This window comes from Egretta garzetta, unplaced genomic scaffold (assembly GCF_000687185.1).
Source record: "Egretta garzetta isolate BGI_Z169 unplaced genomic scaffold, ASM68718v1 scaffold222, whole genome shotgun sequence".
Classification (NCBI taxonomy): Eukaryota; Metazoa; Chordata; class Aves; order Pelecaniformes; family Ardeidae; genus Egretta; species Egretta garzetta.
In genome coordinates this window covers 460,504-476,226 of record NW_009258765.1, presented here as the reverse complement: position 1 = coordinate 476,226, position 15,723 = coordinate 460,504, and the positions used below count along the sequence as shown (strand labels likewise).

Below are 15,723 nucleotides of genomic sequence, written 5' to 3'. Positions count from 1 at the left end.
CACAGAGAGTCGATCAAACCATTTGGGTGGTTCGGCTTGTCCATACATTGACAACATGCAGCTCCCAAACCCCATTTCATTGGACCATAATCTTTCATTCACTTGTCTGCCTTTTCCAGTGTTTTGGAATGGCATAAACCAGTCTGAAGCTTAGTCCAATGAAGCACACTGATTGCCCAGAGGGGACCGCAGGGGACAGGAGAGGTGGATTAATTCTGTCGGCCAGATGACATTTCTGTCTTGTCATTATGAGGCCTATCCTATGGGAATTCTGCTCGTTCAGCTGCTTCTGGATGCCCCTGTGGGGTCAACAGCTCAGAGTACTTCTTATAAACTGGAAACTAAATGCTATGCTAGTATTTCGTCTTAAGTATACAGTGAAACAGGCTGCTGAGCCAGAGAGTTGTCTCTTTTTAGTGTAGAAAAATAAACAGTATCAGATCTGCAAGTGTCTTAAGGCACAACCCACTTGCAGGTATTGCCTAGTTAGCCAGGTACCTGAGCATCTTGAGTATCTCAGGTTTCTTGGCAAAATGTGCTGGTAGCCATTGTTTCCTTTTAAATCCAGCTGGAGAAAATGGCTCCCCTTCTTTCATGAAGTGATCACACACTGGATTGGAGTTCATCCTTTCTCACAAGAATTCAAAACCACGTTTCCTCTTTCACTAAGGAGTGCTGTTATCATGGATAGAAGATGTTTTGGTGTGAGGGGATATTGGGGATTTGGTGCCTCTTGTAAGGACCGTTCACATATTTTGTTCACTGAGTGCTGATCCTTGCAGCAGAGGCTGCAGCCAGCATCTTTACCAAGGCAAAGTGCCCTGATTGTGCTCACCCTTGATTAAAAGATCCTGGGTTATGCCACAGAGGCCCAGCACCAAACCCCCTTTCTGAATCTGCTCACAAGTTTTGTGTGCTACTTCCTTAATTTCTTTTCTCCAATTTCTTTTGCAGGCTTTTATTGTTGCATTCACATCGGATATGATTCCTCGTTTAGTTTACTACTATGCTTATTCTGAAAGTGAAGACTCTCCTATGTCTGGATACATAAACAATAGTTTGTCAGTGTTTCAAATCTCAGATTTTCCTGACAGAAACAGGCCTAAACTGAACCCAGAAAACTTTGTCATATGCAGGTTGGTGTAATGATAAATATTTTATCACTTTGTTTAGAATACAGCATAAAAAGTCAATGCAGATCTGAATAGTCCACTAGAAATTAAATGAAATCATTCTCATCGCTCCAAAGTGTGAGAGGTAATATTTAAGCTATTAACAAAGCAATGCTTGAGATAGTCAGAGATCACACCAATAATGAAAAAAAAAAAAATCACCTTTTTGTTGTTTAATAGCGTCTCATTGATAACTTTTTTTGGTTTTTTTTTGCTTTTTCTACTTAATTAAACAATTTTTGAGTGATGGAGGAGATTTATGTCCCTAAGGTTGCAACTTTAGCCTGTATTTTCAAAAGTTTTTAGGCTGCAGTGCCTAAGTGGACAAGGAAATATCAGTAAGGGGCGGTTTAGAATCCAAAGTTGGCAATAGTTACTGTGCTAGATATCACTCAGGATCTGGGCCATCCTGTTTTCATTTTAAAAAAAAGTCCTTTCTCACTAGAAGAAGCATTGGAGGTTCTAGAAGAATTAAGAAAGAGCTTTGGAGAAGACCACAGTAAAAGAAAAGTATTGACCTGATGCAAGCAAACCCAAACCAAACAAGCCAAACAGTAAAGCGCCCAACATTTTAAGCAGCAGCTACATTTGTATGGTGTTTTAGTGTTAAAGCCCCAGGAGTCTTTTTCCTACTTACGCATGTGAGTGTGGAACTCAAGACTGTCTTTCCATTAAACCCTCTATCTGCCCAGTCCGTAATCTGTCAACATCTGTCGCGTTTTTTCAATACTTGTCCGTTACTCTGCGATGCATTCCATCACTCTGTCCTGTATTACTGACCGTTGCCCTCAAAAAAAGTAACCTATGTACAAAATTTCACTTCTCACACATCCTCACCTCTGGTCTGTTGCTGTGAATAGGAGGGTGTTTAAGCAAACGTAAGATAGAAACAAATAGAGAGGCAACCTTTTTCTGCAAAAGGAAACAGACCATTTAAAAACAAGATGAAAAGGTTCCTAAAGTGACAGCTGTAGTTGCCTGTAAGTGCCACTGAGCTTGTAGTCTGTCTCAGACTGACTGTGACATTTCACCTTTGCATGTCTTTCAATCCAACAGGTACAGAGACTATCGATATCCTCCAGATCATGAGCGGAGATACGTACACACTATGCAGTTCTGGCACATTCTTGCTGCAAAACTGGCCTTTATAATTATTATGGAGGTATGTTCCCTACAAGATTGCCGTCCGAAATCAGTACCTTACAGATTCTCTAGGTAGTTACTAATGTTACAGAAAGTAGAATTGTTGAGAGTATAAAATAGTTATTTCCTAAGTCCTGCCAAATACTCATGTCCTAAATGGTTACTATAACTAGGTCTTCAACTTCAGGAAGTCAACCTCAGAGTAAGTACAGTGAAAACAGCTGAGGAGACTGCTAGATTTGATCGGAATAAAATGGCAGGATAAAAAAAGGTTCTTTATGCAGATGGGAGAGACGTGAACCACCAGGACTAGCACTTCTACTCCTCCTGGTTTCATTGAAGCGGTCTATGCGAGATGACTGTATTCAAAATGCAGAAAGCATTTTGCAGTGATGTATATTGGCTGAAAAAGAAAGGCTGAAAATAGCTAAATCACTCATTTGGATAACTGGCACTTAAGCCACTGTCTTGCAAGTTCTGAAGGGAAAAGGGAATTTGGAATTAAAGTTTCTGCATAAAAGGAAGTGTTTTAATCTTCGTGCACATCTCAGATACACATTAGTATTGTTCCAGGACAGCCAAATGAAATGCATTTTGTTTGTGAACAAAAAGGGAAGAGATCTATTTGGTGTTAGATAAAACAATAGGTGTTTCATTTGGTGATGAGTTGTTACATTTCTCTTGGCTTCCTTTACTTTTTTTTTTTGGCAGCATGTTGTATTCATCGTCAAATTCTTTGTAGCATGGATGATTCCTGATGTCCCTGCAGACGTGAAAGCCAAAATAAAACGTGAAAAGTATTTAACACAGAAAATCCTACATGAATATGAACTTGAAAAATTGAAGGAAAGACTGTGTCAAGGTGATAAACGAGCCACGGAAAAGGAGTTCATCGCCACGGAAGGGAGAATGGAGTTATCCAGAGCGATGTAGCTGAAAAAACAACTGCTTGGGATTTAGCTCATTTTAGCTTTTTTATATCTGTGATTTGCTCAGTATGCATCGTCTTGAAAGCTTAGGACAGTTTCAACCCTTCGCTTTCACTCCAAAGATTTTAGACTTTTCTTTAAAAGTCTTACTGAGCATTCTAGGTTTAGTCAATCTATTTAACTGTATGACTTCGGCACTGTTTTGTATTTACCCGTCACTTTGAATAATAAGTGTAATCTTGTAATCCTAGAATTTGGATTCCCGGTGTAGGGAATATTACCCTCAAAGGGCTCACAGGATATGATAAGGTCATTACCACCAAGCCCTCCCCCTGTTGCTAAATGCAAAGTTCCAGGCTGTATCCCAGCTGAATGAAAAGGATATCACAGAGGAGTCCTGTGGTGGCAAATGTGGAGAATGACTGTTTTTATGACATGATCATTTAAATAGGAGAACACTCCTGATGCAAGGGTTAGGGTTTGGGGCTTTTTTTTGTATCCACTATGTCTTATGAAACATTTTTTTGCAGCTTTGAACTTCTATACGCGTGTTAGAAGGAATGGATTTTTAAAGATACATTGGCTTAATTCCACTTGGAATTATTTATAGGCACAGAATTCAGTTAATACATACTAATGAAGGAAAAAGCCCCATCATTTATTTTCTTAAAGATATTGTCTGCCAAAGAGTTTGCTCTTTAAATGCAAATATTACGGAATCATCTAATGACTGTTTTTTGAAAAGATATATATACAATTTGGAGAAATACAGCCAATTTATTTCTCAGCCTCAAAAACTGCCATTGGAAGATCATGCTTGACGTTAGTTTTGGCCAAAGCTGCCCCGTTGTTTGGATTCTCTGTGGATGCCAGCGAAGGACTAAAGCTGCGCGTCCCTGCTCGACGCCTGCTCTGGAGTACGACTGCACAGTGCGGCGGATTGGGAGCTGGACCGCCACGCTCGTTCACCGAGCTGGGTACTTGGTGTATGGTTTTGTATTCAAAAGATCTTAAGCATGCGTTTGGTTTGTGGGGGTTTTTTTTTCTTTATAATCTTCAATAAGGATTATTTTTTTCTGTTTTGTCATGGGGCTTTTCTACAAAGTTGCCAAGTTTATAAATATATAATAACTACTTACGGAGCGTAGCTACCAGCTGTTTATGAATGTGCCCTCATTTTATAATTTGAAGCAGTTAGGCATTTTTTATGATTTTGCTGTATATTTAAAACATATCAACACTTCCATCCTTAGTGCCTTGTTTATTTGCATTTGGCAAAAGATGTGAAAACGGTCGCTATGGGGAAATGCGTATTCCCAGAGTGTGCTTGCAGGCATCGTGATACTGTGAACCTGCACACGTAGCTGTACGGCGTTAGCCAAACCGTGCCGGCCTTGGCACGCCTCTGGTTTAGTGCCGTGCGAACTGTTCACAGCGAGCAGTTCCTACCTGGACTGCTTGGATCGAGTAGCACCAGACTGTTGAGTTCTCTCACGCTGACGTACGCTAGCTAGAGAGACGAGAAATTTTACTGTATTTGCACTTTGAAAGTTATACTTCCTTGTGAGTATACACAAAAAAATTAGAGATTTGTGTTCCGTATCAGCCAAATTGCGTACTGTTTACTAGATCCACAACTTAAGGTTTCCGCACTTTGTTTTAGCAGACCTAGCCTACATCTTGGAGTACTTGGCTAGCAATCTTAATGTTGTAACAGAGTTTTAAATCAATGTCTTGGGTGGAGCCCTCGTTATTAGCTGAAGTGTTACCATTGAAGTGCCTACCTCGAACAGACGTCACGTGGTTTGGCTGCCAGTCTAGGAGTTGAAGCAGATGTACATTTCTCGTTACGGTAAGTTATTCAGCTTCGTTCTATATGTTTGCTTGAGAAATCAAGCATATTGGCAATTCACGTTCATGACGAACCGGCCATGTTCTTGAATGTTCAGATACATTTGAAGCAATGGCATTATTGGAGGAATGCATGTATAAACCAATTAGCTCTGCTGCTTAATGTATAAGCCAGAGTATCAGCCACCACAGTTACGTATGCGACGCCAGAATTTACACAATGCAAGCACTTTGCTGCTTCTTACACATATACTGTTAACTAAACTGCTAAATTTAGGTTTCACAGTTTTCTTACTGTTAGCAATGCAAACAATTGCTTCAGACAGTAAGGTGATGAGATGCAAAACGTTATTTCTATGCAAAGCATACAATCTGACAGAAGCTGAGAACAGATTTGAAAATTCAGCATTAGATGCACTATTCCTGCGCACGGAACGTTAGTTTCCTCAGGTAATAAAGCGTCCTAAAATACTACACTTGAAAAGATGTCAGCAAAATGGGTGCATTGTGAATGAGTAACACTGGCTGAAAGCAAGGTGGAGGAAGACAAGGAGATGCCTTGGTTTGGGATACAGTGTGGGCGTGCAGAAGCCCCGCCTGCAGACCCTGAATTTGAACTGATGTTTGACCCCTACTTCCTGCCGCTTTCAAACTTGCTTTTTGAGGTCACTTCCTATTTAATGCTATACAAAGAGATGTTTTGCATGTGTTGTATCATACAACAGAGAGTGGAAAAAATCTGGCATCAGCTTATTTTAAAAGAAATGTATATATATTAAAAATACATCATTACACTTCATAGCATTACTACTTTGTGTATAGAAACCGTTGCACAGAGAATGTGTTGTCATAAGAGCTAATGTCGCATAACAAAATGTCTGACACCTCTTTACATAATAGTTCGCCTTTACTTGTCATTAAGCAGTATTTTGATGAAAGGTTATCAGTATGATTAGGATTATAACGGTTCACATACGTACACATTTCCTGAAGAGTTCTTGAGAAGTGACAGAAATAAGAAAAATGGACTGGTCCGTTTGGGGATGCGCTTATTCTGCCTGTTGGAATTTTGATTTTGATCTGTTTAATACAAGTATCTAAAAGTGTCCTTTAACCAACGTGAAGGCAGTTCTGTGTTGGAACTACTCTAATTACTGTTTCATGAGAGTTGGTTAGCAAAAGAAAATTGGCCTTTCAAGTGTAACACAATCAGGGATTTTTATTTTTTTTCCAGTTAAAATTTGGTATTTTTACCTTATTTAGTGTGGTATGTTCTAAGCAAATGACTGCAAAATACAAGTGCTACTATAAGACACTATCCTGTTTTTTCTAGAAGGTTTTGTTATTATGCTTTTACTTTCTTGTCTAATACTGTCAGTTTGAGACAACAGAACGGAGTGACGATAGAGGGACTTGCCTACTGTTCTGTGTGTGCTGCTTGCTTTGCCTTGTACTGTCGTGTAATCTGAGCGGCATTTTTGTCTGCTAAGTATATTGCTGATATATATATATATATATATGATACACTAATGTTGGAATAAATTTTTTAAACATTGCATTCAGCTAACTTATATATGTACATTTAATAAGATGTAACTCTGGCAAATAAAGCAGTGTTTATTTTTAATGTGCTGTCAACTTCTTTTCGAAAATCCCAAGAATTCAGAGAGGAGCTGAGGTATTTAAAATGTAGTTTAAAAGTAGCATTATTAGTTAAAAAGAAGTATTTAAAAAGTAGTTAAATGCCCAGAGAGCCTCGAGGGGAAAAGTATTCATACAGCTTTCTGCAGCTCATTGCAGCGTATTTGGGTGCTATAGATAGATTTCCCCCAGTTTCTTACTCAGATTACTGACGAGAGCCTCCCCCTGACTGCCGGCTTCCCCTTGATAATCACGTTGTGCAACCGTCTTGCCTGGCTTCGTGCATTTTCTTAAGAAGGAATTACCAAGGAAAACCTGTACTAAGTCCTGCATGTGTTGTAGGCAACACACATGGACCGGGGGAGCGGGAGCGTGCATAGCCCATGGGGGAATTCAGCTCTGTAAATTCCTTAGGTTAGAAGACCACAGTTCGGCGAAGAAGGCTCGGTGTTTCCGTCTTCTTTTCGGTACGGTACAAACAGTACATGAACACGTGTTCATTTTCAGCCAGGCTGCTTTTCCCTTCGTTCCCTGGATGCCGTTTTTATTCTTGCAGGGCCGGGACCTGAGATGACTTCTCAGGTTCTCAGGCAGTCACACAGGCCATTTTCACACGCAGCACAAGTGGTTCACACACGTGCACTTAAATAGCTTTGAGTACGTATACTGGAAAATGTGGCAGAGCTAAAGCCTTTCCAAGGGATGGGTGACGTCCTACTGCTCGTAGATCTCGCTGCATATTTTAATCTTTCTTAAAATCTGACTTTTGGCACTGGTGTAGGGCTTTGGATTAAATCGCAGAGACTGTGGATTCAAGTTGATGACTTGCTCTCAATAGACAGCAGCAGCAGATGGTACCACGTTACCAGAACTTCTCTGGGAACGGGGTCACCCGCCAGACTCAGCAGGTAACTTCGTAACTTCGATAAGCTGAGAGAGGTGCAATAGCAGTAATCGAATGAAAGAAATGTATGAGACGAACGAAACAATCCTGTCTATTAAGAAAGGAAAGGCCCAAATGACCAAGGTGTAACTGTATTATGCTACTGCCACTGTGGTGGTTACTGAGGTGGGATAGGTTACTTAATTAGGTATCAAAAGGAGAAATACAGCATTAAGATGGAGAAGAAAGTGGTAGCAAAAGTGAGAAAGGAGGAAAAAAAAGACAAGGCAGGTGCTCTGGCTGTGCAGGATATGGGGGATATTTATGTGTTCTGAAAGTGTTAAAAGTTTTCGGGTGCATTCAAGCTTTGCTCTTGGAGGTTAAACCTTGCCTCCATTGAGGCCTGTGGTAAATGAGTAATGAAGTTTAATTGGGGGTGCAATCCCATCCGTAGCCAATTCTGTTTTATAAGAGAGGGTAGCATGGTAACTTGTGAGACATTCACAAATCCTGGAATGTCCCTGGCTCTCCCCATAATCAGAAATTGTAGCTGCCCTTCAGAAGTCTTAATTCCTTCCTTTATCTTATGTGGTAAATGAAGAGGTGCACCAAAAGTTTGCTGGTTGTACTTTCTGCATTGGGAAAACAGGTAAGACACCTGATTTGCTCAGTGCCTCCACCTACCCAGATGAAAAGGTCTTCCTAAAAGTAAGTCCTTGTTTATATTACACAAAGAAGGGTAGGGAGCACTGAAACATAAGAAATGTTTTGAACATGTGCATTTCAGTCAAGCTCATGTAAAATACATTGTCTCACAGGAGCAGAAAAATACGTAACGCATCCACTAGCAGGTCAGTGGAAAAGAATTGCAAGATGGGGAAGAAATGGTATCCCAGCACCTGAAGTCGGCGCATTTCATGTCTGTCAAATGTGTGGGCTCTGCAACAAATAAAATCTTGTCTAATGTTCCTCAAAATGTTCAAAATTAAAAGAAAGCCAGTGTTTCTGAAAATACCGTCGTAAACGTGGCACTGACAATACACTGAGGCCAGCACAACTCTACCAATGCCAGCTTCTGCAACCTGGGAGCATGGCTTGCGACTGGAAGGTGATGAGGAAGAGCACATGGGATGGGGTTGGGGTTCCCAACGTCTGGTGCGGCGAAGAGGTTGTACCCAGCCAGGGCAAAGGCAGCCCTCACAAAGGCCTTACATAGACCGGAAAATCCTTCCCTCGACAGATGGAAAGAAAGAATGGGGAAAAAAATTATGATCATTACCATATGAATAATAACAATATTTGAATTACTTTGTGACCTCATTAAGCCACAGCTACTCTTTCTTGTCTGTCTTCCTGCATGCTCGGGGTGGTCACAACAACTGCAGCATAGTCTTGGCGCCCTTAAAAAGGGATCGCTAAATTAAATCTTGTTCTGGTTTTAAATAATCAGTTGTCTCTACCCAACACTTACATCATTCAGATGCAGCTCAGGAAGTTGTTGGTTTTTTTTTTTTATGTAAGCATGTGTGCCGAGAAACCTGCTGGGAGAGGGGTAGGATGTGAAATTCAGCAGCCGTATCAATTTTTGGAAGGCGCATACGCACATTCCCCTGCAATAATTAGTGACTATGCTTTCTCAGTCAGAAATGAGTCAGTCTAAAACATTCAGTAAGGGTATGAGGTTTTTTAATTCTTTTTTTCAACTCCGCAACAAACCAGTGCTGTCAGCTAGTGAGAAATGTGTTGTATTTCAATTACAGACTGACCTAGCTTTGTCCTTGGGTGTTCTCAACATCCACTGCTATTCAGCACTTCAGTTTTGGTACCGAAAGATGCCAGGGACGTCCTAACTATTTCTGTAGTCAACAGGCATTAAATACATGAGCCTTTTGGTTATGCTGCCCCTTCCATACCGCAGTAGGTTTGAAACGCTTGACGTTGCTGTCTGAACCATGCCATCCTCGGCAAGGCAAAGCCATGGTGGGAAGGTTCTGTATCTGATGGCCCCTCGCTCTGTGCATCTCCCATGCTGATGGCTTTTACTAATTTGTCTGAACTGGTGCTTGGCGTAATACAGCCAGAAGCCAATGTTCCAGTGGCGCATGCTGCATACTCACTGCCTCTTTTAACATGTTTTCAAAAAGGAATAAAAATATTCCAGACAGCAGGTTTTAGCAGGAAAAGTTGATAGGAAGGCTGGATTCTCTGCCATGTTACGATCTCATCACAATAGACAGTTTTGCTATCGGATTCTCCTGAATAAACATTTCTGTTGCCGTTAGCCCATTAGCAGAGGGTCAGCAAACAGTAATGCTACAGTTAAGCCTGTTTTCTGCTTGTGGCATCTATATTATACTTCAGATAAAGTCCTGGCTCCATCTCTACTGATGGAAATTGTGCTATTATTTTCAGATGTCAAGATTGCAACATTTCTCTAACAAAGATCCAGGTTAAAAAAAAAAACAACAACAAAACCAAAAAAAAAACATCCAAGAGATTTCCATACAGCTCACTGTCTAATGGCAATCCGTTAATTCTGAGGTGTCCAGACTTCATGCTGCTCTAAGCAAGCTGCTAGCATGTTGCAATCAGGAAGGATTCCCTGCTTTCCCCTTTCACATTGGGTTGCCTCTCTGTCGTGACAGCTTTTTTGGCTTCCTTTCTCAGAGGCAATGTGGCAGTAGTGCCAAACGCCGAATCCGAGGTGCCAGGTCACGCTTCCACTCATCTGTTAACAGATGCTTCCTTGCATGGGTTTCAGTTTCTCAGCTAGAAGTGAGATTCACGTGCCTGCAGCACCTCCTCCCAGGATGCTGCAGAGCGTGAAAGGGTGCAGGTTGGGCAATGGAGAATCGTGCTGGGGAGATGGGTGTTCATGTTGATGCCACATTGCATGAACATTTCTAGAAATACTCCTGGTACCTCAGCCAAGAGCCCAGAGCATCCCGAGCCAATGATGGATCCTGCCGCTTCAACCCCACTGAAGCTGGTGGGGGGGGGTTCAGGCCAGAGAAACAGCGAGAGATGATCCTGTAGGGCGTCAGGGGTGTTTCCTTGGGAAAAGACAAACTTTCCAGCCCTCTACTTTTTTTTTTAATTATTACTATTTTAAAATAGGCCAGTCTGATATATGACCATAAAGGGGTTTTTTTCAAAAAGTTTTCCAAGTAGAAAAGTCTCCTCTTTTGAGTGAGGGAACAACAGAGTCCTGTATGGTTTATGGTAAGCAAGGAGTGGCTTGATGTTTCTTCACGGTATTTTTGTTGCTGTGCACTCGTGAAAATAGCAAATGATTCTGTGGCTACAACCAGCCTGTCACAATGACTCGTCTTTTGATTAGAAGATGCCACAGTATGCCAAGTCACCACGTACCAATGAACAACATTCAACTTTTTCATCAAATGAAAGTGCCCTCTCCGAGGACTGGCAAAAAGCTGATGGTCTAGTTAATGGGGGTCACTGCTGCGATTAGGGCTGAAGGAGGCGACATGGGTAGAGGAAATCAATGCAGAAAGAAACCTGCTAAGGAACTGAATTTAGCAAGGAGTTACACAGTCCTTATCAATGACTTTATCTTCAAAACGGGGAGGGGGAATAAATGGAAGCGTAAGGGCTCATGAACGGGAGAAGACAGAAACACTGAGACACCAGACAGGCTTGAAGCCAGGCTGTGTAGAGAAAGTGCTATGGAGACTTGTTAATATTCAGATGTGTAGAAGAAGCCTTTAAATGTCAATGCTGGTCTGTCAGCAAGTCTCCCCTGCCTGGGAGAGAGGAGCCAATTTCATTAGCAGTTAATACAGCAACTGAAATGGGGCATCCAAGAGGTTGATTCTGCAGGGAAAGGAAAAGCAGGCTTTCCTCTGCTTTTGCACCTGGAAGAAATTAAATGCAAAGAAAGCATTTGCTTCATTTTCAGTGCTAGGATAAACTCAGCTTCAGATGTCTATCCAGCGTAACCAGCCACCTCCCTGTGCCCAGAGCAGCCTCCCCGGCTCCCGCGCACACACCGCTGCTCATCAGTGATTTGTTCAGGCATCTGTCGTTGCAGGCCCCCATTCCTGGGCACAAAGACAGCCACAGGAGCAAGCGCTTTTCCCAAAGAGCTCGGGGTGACTGATGAGGATGGGGCAAATGCTGAGGCAGGCAACTTCAGTTTTGTTTGTGGAGAGAACAATTACAACTTCCTAGAAGGCTACCTTGGTGGGTTCCTTCATTCAGCAATAAATGCCAATTATTTGGTGTATATTTGGCACACAAATGCACAAAATTCTCTGAAACTTTATAATTAAACCTTTATCTTGCAAAAGGTTTGATATTACTTAGCATAAGAAAAGCAAGTGATATGGGATCATTGTCTTCAAAGAATGTGTTCCTTGTCGCTTTTTAGAGTGTGCTGGAACAGCAGCTGGGCCTGGAGGTGTTTTGATAGGGCCAATCCAAAGCAGTAGATAGGAATTTTTCTGCCAGTTTTAATGCCTTTGATCAGAGCATAGTGATTTGTCAGTAAAATGTCAAACACCTAAAAAAATGGAGATGGTCCCACCATAAATCTTTCCTCAGAACTGGCAATAATGACACAGGCACTCACAAGATGTTCATGTTAGCTGTATGCAGAGAGGAGACGTCTGTCACGTAAAGTGGAAACATCGTGCTTTATGTCTCTGCATTTGGACAGAAAACAGAGACAGATTTTTGTGGCAATGCAGATACCATCTTGGACACTGTTCACAGTACTCTCCTTCCAGGGACTTTTTCTTCATCCCATCTGTGGGGCTGACTGAACAGCTCTGCTATCTGGGTTTTCATCTTCCAGGGGAAATGCTGGACTCAGAGAACACGATTTTTCCTTGCAGCCTGGTGTTAGCTGAAACCACGTGGCTCCTAACCCTTCCCTTTCTGATTGCCTGCCATTTCAGCCATTTCCACTGTATCTTTTGAGATGGTTTTTGCAATATACCCAGGACTGTTTAACATGTTTGCTACTACTGTACCATCTACTTTGTCAGATGTCAGAGCGCAGATCACTATTTGGCCCTGATGCATTCACTGAAATCCTTGAGGGTGTTAAAGAGTGGTGGGTTCTGATTTGCCTCCCCATGTGGACCATGACTACCCTGACCTGTGTGCCAGTCACCTCCATCATCAGTGCTCAGGCGTGTCCAAGCAATGACACTATTTGTTGCATCTATGTAGTTTCCAGCTTCACCTCTCCAACCTCCCCCTCCCCTTGAGCTGCGCCGTTTCTGGCTGCTTGCTTCCCGTCCTTGGCATTTGGTACTGTTAACCGCAGCAGCGTCAGGATGCTGACAAATGGAGCCCTCCTTTCCTTTCCTTAACAGCAATCAACTCACCAAACTTAGGTATACCACCCTGATCATTTTTACCTTCCTTTCTTGTCCTTAACCCTTGTAAAGAAAAACTTTCATCTTTTTGAGAGCATGGTGGCCCACTGCCAGGAAAGCCAGTGGGTGGGTGGATGCTTTCTGAAGATGGCAGCATGCAGCCTAAATACTTGTATCATTCCTTACTTCTGCTTCTTAGCTGGTGGGGATTTTTGAGAACAGGTTGCTATCAGAGTAGCCTCCTCATTTTGTAACAGCACAGTTCAGAAAAGTCAGCAACAGAGGGCCTCTCTGTAACCAGTGTAACTCCCACAATATTAGCTGAAGAAACGAAAACTTTTCTGCCATTGAAATAAATATCAAAGCCCCATCGACTTCCCAAGATGGGATTACACCATATATGTAGGAATCACACTGACACTCATGCTTATATTCTAAAGAAGACCACTCATTCGGGCAGCTTCAGACATCATGCAAAATGGCTTTAGGCACCACAGTTGTCAATCTCCAACCCCGAATATTTTGTGGTTTTGAATGAAGCACACACAGTAGGCAGTGAACAGGGCTGGCAGAAAAAAACTAAAACCCTGACAAAAGTTATGCTTTCAAAATTTTCATTTGAAGACCCACAGCTGACCTCCTCATCAAGAGGAGAGACCTGGACAGGCTGGAGAGGTGGGCCTGTGTGAACCTCATGAGGTTCAACAAGGCCAAGTGCAAGGTCCTGCACCTGGGTCGGGGTAACCCCTGGTATCAGTACAGGCTGGGGGAAGAAAGGATCGAGAGCAGCCCTGCCGAGAGAGACCTGGGGGTGCTGGTGGATGAAAAGCTGGGCGTGAGCTGGCAATGTGCGCTGGCAGCCCAGAAGGCCAACCATACTCTGGGCTGCATCGGGAGAAGTGTGGCCAGCAGGTCGAGGGAGGTGATTCTGCCCCTCTACTCTGCTCTGGTGAGACCTCACCTGGAGTACTGCGTCCAGCTCTGGAGCCCTCAGCACAAGAAGGACATGGAACTGTTGGAGCGGGTCCAGAGGAGGGCCACAAAAATGATCCGAGGGCTGGAGCACCTCTCCTATGAGGACAGGCTGAGGGAGTTGGGCTTGTTCAGCCTGGAGAAGAGAAGGCTGCAGGGAGACCTGATTACGGCCTTTCAATACCTAAAGGGGGCCTATAGGAAAGAGGGGGAAAATCTTTTTAGTAGGGCCAGCTGTGACAGGACAAGGGGTAATGGTTTTAAACTAAACCAGGGTAGGTTTAGACTGGATCTAAGGAAGAAATTCTTTACAATGAGGGTGGTGAAACACTGGAACAGGTTGCCCAGAGAGGTAGTGGAGGCCCCATCCCTGGAAGCATTCAAGGCCAGGTTGGACGGGGCTCTGAGCAACCTGATCCAGTTAGCGGTGTCCTGGCTCACTGCAGGGGGGTTGGACTAGATGACCTCTAGGGGTCCCTTCCAACCCAAAACATTCTATGATTCTATGATTTGGTTGTTTATTTCTTTTATTGCTTTAATACACCCCATGTACTATTAAAAATGCCAGTGAAAGGAGTTAGCACATTTTGACCCACCATTTTTGGCAAATGAAATGATTCCCTTAGTTTTATTTCCTGGTTGTTAACCCAATTTTTCTAAAATAGGATTTTTCATTAAAAACAAACTTCTATGTGGACAGTTTTTAAACTGAAAAAGCTTTAAATCATACAACATTTTCTAAATGGTTGTTAAGCATGCTTTTGGTAATATTTTAAAATCTTAAGAACAGAAGTTTTCATTATTTTTATTACGATCAAAGGCAAAAAATGTTCTACTTCTTGCAATTCTTGATCTTCCATCTTGTTCTGCAAGACTGAGTTGCCAATTCCCACATTCAAGTTGCATTTTGGCTACTTGCATGGGTGGGTTGTCATGTGGTCATGGTATCAGACAGATTATATATGACCAGTAGCCTATTCATATGAGCTGGAGAACTAATCTCAGGCCAATTCATAAATAAAACCCCTGATAAGTAACAGGCATTTGAATGTAATCAAGAAGAAAAAAGTTCTCGTACATGCTCAGTTTACCCAGTCTTCCTTCCTGATGCACAGAGAACAAAGAACATTTGAGCCCGATTTCTCTTGGAGTAGCTACTAGCAGAATAACTGATGAAGTTACACTTCGGTCAAGTATTTGTTAAGGGTAACAGAATTGAGCCCAAATGTTTAGTGACATGATCAACTGTTCAGGATTATTTTAATTTTGAAGGCGATCTTTTCCTATTTATGTCCCTCTAACCTTTTGTGAAATAACAAGGATTAAGTTAAGAAAAAGCTTGGAGGAGGCAGCGATTCAGCTGCCCTGTATGTTTACCATCCCACTTCTGCTGGTAGGGAGACATTCATTCAAATGCTGGGAACCACTGGATCTGTAAACTGCTTGTTACCTGACTACAGGGAAATGGGGTAGATGAGGCACGGGATGATGAGGCATAGAATATTTTGGAAAAAAGGAATATATATGTGAAACAAAAACCCCATTCACCCCCCACAAAAGACCTAGTTATAGTCTACTTTCAGGCTGATAACCTGCCTGTGGTATGGGAAAGCAATTCCAGAACGTGAATCATTGTGAGATTTCCTGCAAAAATGCTAGCACTCGTGAGAAACTCCTGTTGTATTTAAGGTTATATTCCTTGAGACTGAATTTGAGTAGAGAAATTTGGGCTGTTTTTTACACTATCTGACCTCCCTCATGCTCCCTATGGACTTAGGAGAGAATCC

The 15,723-nt window shown here is 42.2% G+C and overlaps 1 protein-coding gene across 1 annotated transcript; it reads left to right on the top strand.

The window, feature by feature from the left end:
- The first annotated feature begins 716 nt into the window (after positions 1-716).
- On the top strand, positions 717-4,258 carry LOC118451718 (anoctamin-5-like). Its single transcript, XM_035889036.1, has 4 exons — positions 717-735; positions 955-1,136; positions 2,229-2,334; positions 3,027-4,258. The coding sequence occupies exons 2-4, from the start codon at positions 982-984 to the stop codon at positions 3,246-3,248; spliced, it is 483 nt and encodes a 160-aa protein (XP_035744929.1). The 5' UTR covers positions 717-735; positions 955-981; the 3' UTR covers positions 3,249-4,258.
- The last annotated feature ends 11,465 nt before the right edge of the window (positions 4,259-15,723 follow it).